Source organism: Solanum pennellii, chromosome 4, assembly GCF_001406875.1.
Source record: "Solanum pennellii chromosome 4, SPENNV200".
Taxonomy (NCBI): Eukaryota; Viridiplantae; Streptophyta; class Magnoliopsida; order Solanales; family Solanaceae; genus Solanum; species Solanum pennellii.
This window is the reverse complement of record NC_028640.1, coordinates 75,615,918-75,626,145: the sequence shown is the minus strand read 5'-3', so window position 1 is coordinate 75,626,145 and position 10,228 is coordinate 75,615,918. Positions and strand designations below refer to the sequence as shown.

General features: G+C 32.5%; 2 protein-coding genes across 3 annotated transcripts; one reads left to right on the top strand and one right to left on the bottom strand.

The window, feature by feature from the left end:
* Window positions 1–743: 743 nt before the first annotated feature.
* On the bottom strand, window positions 744–3,099 carry LOC107017618 (cysteine proteinase 15A-like). Its single transcript, XM_015217800.2, has 4 exons — window positions 2,616–3,099; window positions 2,393–2,512; window positions 1,350–1,593; window positions 744–1,243 (listed from the first exon to the last, which is right to left on the bottom strand). Exons 1-4 carry the CDS (start codon window positions 3,096–3,098, stop codon window positions 960–962), a joined length of 1,131 nt encoding a protein of 376 aa, XP_015073286.2. The 5' UTR covers window position 3,099; the 3' UTR covers window positions 744–959.
* Window positions 3,100–7,598: 4,499 nt separating this feature from the next.
* On the top strand, window positions 7,599–10,228 carry LOC107017616 (sec-independent protein translocase protein TatB-like). 2 transcript variants are annotated; one of them, XM_015217799.2, is made up of 2 exons: window positions 7,599–8,052; window positions 8,922–10,228. In XM_015217799.2, exon 2 carries the CDS (start codon window positions 9,099–9,101, stop codon window positions 9,867–9,869), a length of 771 nt encoding a protein of 256 aa, XP_015073285.1. In that variant the 5' UTR covers window positions 7,599–8,052; window positions 8,922–9,098; the 3' UTR covers window positions 9,870–10,228. The 2 variants fall into 2 exon arrangements, with proteins under 2 accessions (XP_015073285.1, XP_015073282.1); XM_015217796.2 differs by having other exon boundaries at window positions 8,918–10,228.

Below are 10,228 nucleotides of genomic sequence, written 5' to 3'. Positions count from 1 at the left end.
CGTCAACTGTGCTTGATGATACATATAGANCATATAGAATCAGTGTGTATAGTGTTTAGTCGATGATATAATCTTTGATTTTCAAAATTTGAAATTAATATCCAATTACGTGCTGATTTAATGCTGATTAATGATCTGTTACCGTAAATTGAGCTGTTTTAGTTAACAACATTAAATGTACCGTTTTTCCCCATTTTTTTCTTAACAGTTTAAAATTACCATGTATCATTTACCATGTATCACTAGAGTCTAAAGTATCACGGCACAACAATTTTAAGGGATTTTTAGTAAATACTAAATTTGTCGGGACAGAGTGTAATTATTGAATTACACTATGGGATTCCTTAAATTTCTCTTGGGCCCAATTTACTTCATATTTCAATGTGGAAGTGATGGAATCAGGTCCGACGTTGCCTTTATTTTGTGTTGGTCTTTAAATTATAAAGCTTAATGCTCATAGCTCTTTTTGAGGGTGTTCATTGATATTTTTTTCATCATAATATTCTACGAGTTATCAGTTTCAAAAGAACTTATAGCCCCAGTAGGCAAAAGTTCATTTGAAAACAATCCATTAGGAACATTCATGAAACAGAAAACAGCTTAACTCTAGATGACCAAGTTAGCAAGTTCGCATTGCAGCATGTTTACTAAGTCAGAACTCTGAAGAAGTGTACTATTGTTCTGTAGGGGACAGAAGATTTAAGCTCATAAGGGGGGGTAAGAGAAATTTCGAGCATTCAATATACTATTGCAAATAACTTAAAAATTCAAACTCCAATTATTTGCAGTATAAAACTACAGATACAAATCCCAGTACATGGTTTGAGGCACGATAATAAGGTGCTGATGAAATCTAAGACATGAGTTCATAATACATTACTGACCAATATATTTACAAAGATTAGGGTAATGGCAGTAAAATCGTTGATTACAGACAACATTCTTGGGATATATTCATCTTAAAGATTAGGATTAGTAGTATGTGTGGCAGTCACAGTAGAGACCATGGCATCAACTCCACAGATATTGTGACCCCTGCAGATCTTGTAATATCCGTGTTCTCCCCAAGTCTTTCCCCAAGAATTCTTGATGATCCAGTAAGGCTTATTCTTGAGACGGATAGGTGCAAAACCTTCAGAACCATAACCGACTAGGAGGACACCATGATCCTGACGCTTGAGGCAAATTAATGGGCATGAAACTCCTCTAACATATGTCTGCATCCAAGCAGCATTGATCCCCACTGCAATTTACACCCAAAAAGAAAATCGATAAACTTTATGGTTTTCTCTCATTCACACTAGCGAAAAACTACAACTTAACCCTCAAGTTTATGATAGCTACATTACCTGCAAGAGGACCATGTTTAAGCAGGTTAGCAGCAATTTGGTCTTCATCAAGACCAACAACACTGAAGTTGGATACAGAGGCAGCAATTCTGCTCTTGTCAAAGTGGCATTTGCCATCCCTGCCAGTGTAAGGATAGTCTTTCTCCAGTTGGAGACCTCCAGCCTTAAGGGTATACTCAAAGGCAGTAGTCATAAGACCACCATTGCAACCTGCATCACAATCATTTTTTTCCACCGGGTCACACTGCAAAAGGGAATTTTTTATTACTTAACATAGGTTTAGAAGAAGAAAAGACAATAATCAGATACACACAACTAGCCTCAATTGAGGTTCATTATGTTGCATCAAAGAAATAATAACCATTTTAATTCTTGAACCGCCTTAGATTCATTTCAAATAAAGATCATAGAACAATCCTTTTTCCTTTTGCATTTACCACTGGTCGTAACCCCAGTAGTACAGACACGCTAAAAGTTCTAATCTTTAAGCATTTCCCAAATAGATTAGTCTTCAATATAGATATATCTAGCTTTGGCAAGAAAACTCAATGATACAGAGTTTGGCACAACGTTTTGCCCAGGTCCCATTATATATGATATATTTGAAAAACTAAACCAACTAATTCGAGATCAAGTCTGATTAAAGAACATAAGTAACCATTTTAATTTACTGGCAGATATGAGAACAAAGAAAATAGAACAATCCTATATACTTTTGCCTTAACACTCCACAGCCCCAATAGTATAAATACCTAAACAAAAAACTGTAAAGTTCAATCCTTTCCCAGTTTATAAGCCCTTTCTAACAGACAGGACTGTAATTCAACGGATAGCTAATCCGTATACCTTTTCAAACAGATTAGATAATTCGATAAGAAATTTAAATAACTTACACAGAGCTAAGCATATGTTTAAAGCAAAATCACTGATATGTAAAGCAACACCAGCATAACATCACTGATTGCACATAAAGATAAATATAAAAACAAAATTATATTGAACTGATCAAATTTTGAAAAGTCAACAGCAAGAACAATACTAACCTCATGGTCACAATCCACAAGCTGTTGTTCACTGAGGCTCACAAGCTCTCCGGTCGCCAAAAAGTGAGCTCCCTCCACTGCTCCAGTCGTACTGAATGACCAGCATGATCCACATGAGCCCTATAATAGTCAAAACCATCCATGATAAATACAAAATAGAAACAAAATCACCGGAGAACAATCAATTAATCACATAAACAAACATATCTATATTTAAACATACCTGATTTTTAACATCGGTGACGGCTCCTTTCTCACGCCAGTCAAAATCAGCTGGAAGATCTTTAGTCGGGAGGATTGGAGCTTTCTCGGCATTAAGATTAGGTCGGGGCTTGTTAAGTCCAAGGTAAGTCCGGCGAAACTCCGACGGAGTCAAATCGGAGAACTGCGTAATACCGTGCTCAGCGGAAGGGTCAAGGAGCTGGTGACGCTTCGCACGGCGAAGATTAGCCTTGAATACCTTCAATCTATGGTCATGTTCCTCCTGAGAAGCATAGATCTTTCCAAACTTAGCCTTAAAAAGTGAAAAGTGATGCTCGGCGTTTAACATATGGTTGTCATCGTTTTCCGATACAACTTGCCGGATCAACGGATCGTCGTCGGAGAAAGCAATCGCCGACGAGAAAAGAGCGAAAGCTAGAAAAGATAAGAGAAAAAGACGATCCATTAGAAGAGTGAAGACGAAAAAAAGGAGATATTTTCTCATTCATCTTCAGCTACTCGAGTTTATATTGGCTCCGAGTACATGGTAGGTATGGGCACTAGCCATTGTGATTGTGACACGTGTAACTATCACCTCATGATACGTGTGCTCACTGGTCGCTGGTACCTCTTATCTTCTTTTTCTCCTCATATTTATTTTGAAATTCGATTAAATTTAAATTTATACTAAAAACCTGCACTTGATTGGTTATTAACTGTCGTGATGTGTTTTATTGTTAGTTTAGTATTAAGTTTATTTTAGTTGTTATTTAATCTTCATATATATTGTACTTGTTTAATTTTATCATTAAAAGTCACATCTTATTTAATCTCGCATTACTATTCTAGATTTACATTACTATGCTAGATTTTCTTTTTATATTATCTTTACTTATCATTCAAATATGATAATCATTAAAACTATACTATATAATAAATTGTGAAATTTGCAATCTGTACCAACCGTTCAAACAAAGTATAACAAAGATAATTTCGACTCAAAATTTGAAACGCCTAATTAAAAGTAAAAAAATATTTACGTGAGTTTTTACTTTTTTTTACTATTTTATTTGTTTTCTACAAGTGGATGTGCCGATGTGAGGACAATTTTGCATATAACAACAAAAGAGAGGTTGCTTCCGTTGATCACTAATAAGTTAAAGGGTGTCTTTGAAATATCCTTTTATATCCTTTTCATGGGGTCCACGATGGGACCCACATTTGATTTTTCATAAAGTATTTTTGCCTTATCTTGAAACTTAATGAAATGTTTAAATAAAAATAAAAACTCCTAATCTTTTCCTTCTGGTGTAAGTAGGAGAAATTGTCAATATAAAAATCGAATTTTTCGGGTCAACAAATGTAAAATAGGATCTTAAACTAATTGGTTCCAATTAATTATCACCATTTATTTCCTTTTTAAAATATAAATTTAGATATTATCAAAATATCACGTCTAGTATTAGATTGGTAATTCAATTAACGGTCAGATCAAATATAATATTTAATTAAAAAATAAAATTTTCATTTATGTGATTAGTGCTCTATAACTTTTTATCATAATAGTAAGTGTTTAGTCTAATTAACAAGTAATATCAAACCAAAGTGATCATAAATTTAATTTTCAAGAGCTAACATGTTCCATGAAGCATGTGTTGAGAGGGAGATCATTGAATAATGTCAATATTCTATTATATGTGGAATTAAATTATAAACAAATTCTTGTGAAACCAATAATCACCCCAACTCAATATCTTTAAAAATGATAGCATCCATCGTAGCTCCCCAAATTTGAGAGGATCCATTTTTATTAATAACATAATTATTAAAACTCCTTTTTAATTAAAAAAATTGTATTGTGTTTTTCTTTAGTTCATTTTGAAACATTAAAAATATTTCTTTCGATTTTGTTAATCTCTGAATTTAACTTCTACATGATATGTTTAAGATCACAAAACTAAAAAATATTTGATATATATATATATATATGTATCTTTAGTTCAAAACCATAAAAAAAAAATTAAAAAAATAACTTTGTATCTCAAAAATAAAAAATTAATTAATTAAAATTACGCTTCAAACTGCTATATAAAAACACAAAAAACAAATGTTAAGGCTTTTGGACAACTATATTAGGTATACATGTAAGATGGATATAATATTATAAGAGTTCTTTGCTAATATATAATTATGCTCAACAAAAAGATACAAATTATATATTATAAAAAGGAAAAGAAATTGATTAAGAGAGTAAAATATAACAAGATAAACTCAAAATCATATAAAAAGTATCTTAAAATTCAATAGAATCCTCAATGGTGCAAAGGATTACAAACCCAAATTTCTTCTTTTATGTTGTATAATTCTATTTATCATCTCAAGCAAAGCATTCAAATTAATTTTGATAATTCTTTTCAATCTTTTTGTAACTCAAATCAAACTCCTGAAATGTCAATTATTTAAAGGTCGTACAGATCGTAGAGATATAATTCTATTCTTATATTGAGAATAAAAATCGAATCGATTGAATCACTCTATCTTAAAATACAAAAAAAATATATATCCTAAATTTGATAAAAGATAAATTGAATTCAACCAAATAACATTTTAAAGAAAATATGATTTATGTGGATAAATTAAAAAGCTAGGCCGTCAACATAATTTTTGTAGTTATTCATGGGTGATTCTAATCTGCTGCACCAATTTGAGGATTATCGGAGAGTCTATTACTAAATATGGAATTATAGAACTTAGAAATTAAGATGTTTGTATTAAGATTTTATAAACATATCAACTTGAATTATCAGAGGATTTATTAGAGTTCGCAGCCTAAAGGTATAGAATGTTAACAAAAATTTTAAAATAGTATATAAATTTTTATTTTAATCAAAACGATAAAATTGCTAGAATAGCAGTGATATTAGTTCGCCTGCATGAAAAAGCAAAATCGTTATTATAGCAACAATTTGCAAAATTATTTTTAATAAAAAGCTGCCTAGGCAACGCAAATCGCTGCAAGGGCAGCGATTTGTATTTTTCCAGCGACTAAATCGCTATCATTTCAGTGATTTTATCGTTTTAATTAAAATAAAAATTCATATAATGTTTTAAATTTTTTGTTAACATTTTATATCCTTTAGGATCCGAACTCGAATTTATTACTATACTTTTTCCAGTATGGAATTGTACTTCAACTTGGGATTAAGACTTATAAACATATCAAACTTTAAATATTTATAAATTTAACTTAGGTCTAGAATTTGACGTGGAGTGGATGAATAAACAAAATAAAATACATAACCAAATTGTTTCGTGACAAGTGAAAAATCAGGAGATCATTTTCCTACATTAAATAATAAGAATTCAATAAGAATTTAGTTAACGAGTTTATAATGAAATTCTTTCATAACAAAAGAAAGTATCACAAATTCACGATAACAATCATCCAAATATAGGAATATTAGTTTTTTTCTCCCAATTGTTTAAACAGATTTTTATCATAAAATACAATAATTTTAAACCACATATTATTAATACCTATATCATTATAAATGAGTGACTTTGACTACTAAAAAAATCTCCTGCCAAATTAGACGTGATAATCAAATTAATAATTAATTTTTATGCAGATCGTTTTCAAAAGAATTGAAAATCTAAACTGATAAGAGTGCTGATCGGTTAAAGTCAGTGTTAAAGTCCAATATGACAAAAACACTCTGTAACACATAAGAAAATTAGGGGGAAAAAAATGAGAGGAGACATCAGCCATGACGTACCATAATTTATATTTTAAGATACATTTCTTTTCATTAAATATTTTATTTATTATTCGTTTCAATAAATATTTCACTTATCCAGAGAAAAGTTTTCAAAAGCAAAGATAAAATAAAAGTAATTAATTAATTTATTTTGAATTTATAAAATAATTAAAAGCTTGTATTCCAAGTGAACAAGATTACATAGACTTCTCTTCAGTTTTCTGAATTATCGATCTTAAATCCTTCTATTTAAACGTATTTTATAAAATAAGAAAAATACGAGAAATAATTTGAGATGAGAAGCGTTAATGTTAGATACAACAACTAAAATATCTATGTCCATTTCATTACTCATTACTCATCAGCCACTTGTGTGTAATCCACTAGCCAGCAACCAATCCAACAAAATGACGTCAAAAGAAGACAACATAAAGCTATTATGTGAAAAAAAGGTAAGTCGTTACTTAAAAGACATGTATATTATTTTTCCCCATTTATTGGAGGCAACTCTTTCATGCTATAGTTTTTCGTTTATATAAGGAAATGAAATTGATGTAACATGATGTAAACTTATTTATTAGATTAAATTTGAACGGATTAAAATAGATTGAGTTATATATATACATTATAATATATTCCTTTTAAAGTTCAAGTAAATTAAATAACACCAACCTCTCAATATTTATAAGTACATATATTTATCTGGTAAAAAATACGAAATTTCATTATAGAGTTGCTAGTATAAAAGTTATCAAACTATTTATAGATCAAACCAACTTTCCCAAAAAATCTTTTTTCAGGACCATACGTTTTTTTTCCTCTTTGTAAACCGTTATACTTTTATAATCTTCGAGGCTATGTTTATATTGCACCGAAAATTAAGAGGTTATGTCACTGCAAGTTATATAGTTATTTTGTTCGAATTTTACACTCTTTTTATTTATGTATGGCCATGATTGACATAATATTTCCTCAAGATAGAGGATGTGTTTTTGTGTCATTCTGTATAGGGATAAATAATTACGATACAGTTACCAAACTTTATGCAAAATACATATATTGTGTATATTTCAACCTTAAAATAGTAAGCTTTTTCTTTGGCCAAAGGACAAACATCATATATTCAAAGTAAGATAAACTACATTTTATAGATGATACACTAATATGATATACAGTTTATACATGATACACTAATTTGATGCGCAAAATATATTAATCTGATGCGTGAGATACATTAATCTGATGCATATTGAGTGATATTGTGTTGTCAATATTTAGGAGCCTGGCCCAATACTGGTTCAACCTAATGGGCCAATAATGGGCCTGATCTGAGCCCAACTAGGATCTTAAAGCAAACTTAAAGCACAGTTTGGGCCTCTGTGGATCACATCAGAAGATTAACACCACGTCAGCTGGTATATCTCCGCTCGCGCGTGGACTCCACGGCATCAAATTCGACCCGGATCCGGCTCTAATAGGTCGGGTTTCTGTTTTCACACTTTTGGAGCTGCACCTGAAGAGATTGCTCATTGCCCCGTCGAAGCGGAAGCGCTTGCTGAAGTACAAGATCGCGGTCATGGCAATGGTAGAAATAGTAACGATTACACAAATAGCGTAAATGAATATTGTTCTTTCAAATCAGTAGCTAAAATCATTGTTTCTGTTGATCCGCTCTTCTCCGAGGACTCTTCGCGTTTTCAAGTAATTACCTTTGACCTTTTATCTGAGCATATTCCTTCTGTGTGCAATAGAAGCAAAACTATACATATTAACGTTTATTTATGTGTTTTTATCTGACTTGCCTATAGTCTTTGTTATCAATGACAGTTTTGTGCTATAAAATTTTTGATGGAGATGGCTGAAACGAGATTAGGACTTAGGAGTATGCCTAAGAGCTACTGCCTGAGTATGTACAAAGACTTTGTCCTCAATGTGGACAAGTCGTAGTTATTACTATTGCACGTTTTGATAGATTTATGTACGTGAACCAATGAATAGAATGAGTGATCTCTGTAGTTTTGGTTTCAAAATGATATCTTTCTGCTTATCATTAAGGCTATTCCTTCATTCTGGACTATTATATGCCACTGGAATTTCAATCATCAATTTTCTAGCGGCTGGTTTTGGTATTGATATTGGTATAGTTGAGTATTGAATTCTATGATGCAGCATCCTTGTAAGGATTCAAGAGGGATAATTGTGCAGTGATCAACCATAGAAAATTAAGTGGTAATCACAGAATTGAGTGCTTTGCATGACAATTGCTCACTTTGTAGAATTTCTCCCAACACTTTTTTCTAGTTTTGTTTGTCGTTGGTCACTTAACTAGTGTATCTTTTCTGACAGTAAAATTCTTTCCACCCACAAGAGGAGTTCTAGCTGGTCTTAAGTAATTGATTTGGAAACAAACCTAGTTGTGCTTCTTGTTTGTGTTGTTAAACTTGAGTCATTGTATGTGATTCGATGTATTTTGTAAAATGATTCACTAGTCCGTTTTTTCGTTTTGCCTCTGTGATAAGTACTGTGTTTTTTTTGTTTTGTGTGTAACCTTCTCTGTCATAACTAGGTAGGAATTCTACATAACTATGGCAGAAGAGTCAATATCATGTATCTGGCATGGCTAACGTCCCACCAGCAAGTCTCATAGACGACTTCCCTGAGCAAATTGTCGAAAAGAGTCATTGATAACAATCTTCTTAGGGGTGGTCTATAAGCATAAGTGAGAAACAAAGTGAAAAAAATAAGAGATGCTGGGATTTTCATACGGAGAAGTATTTCTGTTGCTTGGTGCTACTGCTGCTCTTATTGGACCTAAAGATCTACCAATCATCGCAAGAACACTAGGCAGATTTGCTGGGCGTTCCATTGGTTATGTTCAATTGGCCCGTGGCCAGTTAGAAAGTGTCATGCAGCAATCCCAAGCTCGCCAGGTGCATAAGGAACTGCAAGATACCATGGCTCAACTAGAAGCTATACGCCATGAAATTCGAACAATCTCTTTCATGAATCCTGGTCCACTGACATCAAGGCTAGTGGACAACATCAACACTACAGCTGGGGATAATACGACTGCAAATGGACCTCAAAGATCTGTTGAAGAGAGCACAATCGTTGAAAATGGACCTAAAAAATTTGATGAAGAGATTACAATAGTTGAAAATAGACTTCAAAAATCTGGTAAAGAGAGCAAAACAGATACTATCACACCTACAGAGCATAATTCAAGGAACTCAGCTTTATCTGATATGCACAGCCAAGCAGCTGCTTATGCGAGATTGGCAGAGATGGCTCCTTTGAAATCTGTATCTATAGAGAAAGAAGGTCTGAGTGAACTGACCGATGAATCTGGCAGTATTGTTGTACTTCCTGTCTCTGCTGAAAGCGCAGGATTGTTGCCAAACCGTAAAGATGGAGCAAAAGGGTCTGACATTGTCTTAGAAGCAATACTGGAGGCAGATGTGGCAAAGAATGCCAAAGAATTTTTCTCACAGCCACAAAACCAATTAAAAAGTGAATGAAGAGGTTTACTTTCCAACTTAAAGACCAATTCTGTAATCTTTATTTATTAAAAGACAACACATTAGAGGTTTACTAAGTTTATGGTTCTTTTGAAGCCCTATATGTTAGGCTGCCTCGTGTTTAGGCAATGTGAATTACATTGCATCTAAAAGCATAGATTTGCATAGAATAGTTTAGTTTGGTAGGTTTGTACTTTTGTTTGGTGATCCTCTATACCCATCCTTTCAAAAGCTCTTAGCATGTTTAGCTGATGATTTTGATCTATCATAGCTTTACTAACTAGTATGAAATGCTATCTTTTCAGTTCTGTAATCAGCTCACACTTTTGTTTTGTTGGCATTGCTTGAAAGCTTAAGTA

Excerpts from the sequence above, each read along its gene's own strand:
- LOC107017616 (XM_015217799.2), top strand. The coding sequence starts at position 9,099 with ATGCTGGGATTTTCATACGGAGAAGTATTTCTGTTGCTTGGTGCTACT.
- LOC107017618 (XM_015217800.2), bottom strand. The coding sequence starts at position 3,098 with ATGAGAAAATATCTCCTTTTTTTCGTCTTCACTCTTCTAATGGATCGT. Across the intron at positions 1,594-2,392 it reads TTGTGGATTGTGACCATGAG|TGTGACCCGGTGGAAAAAAA; the intron begins GTTAGTATTGTT and ends TCCCTTTTGCAG. Across the intron at positions 1,244-1,349 it reads TAAACATGGTCCTCTTGCAG|TGGGGATCAATGCTGCTTGG; the intron begins GTAATGTAGCTA and ends TGTAAATTGCAG.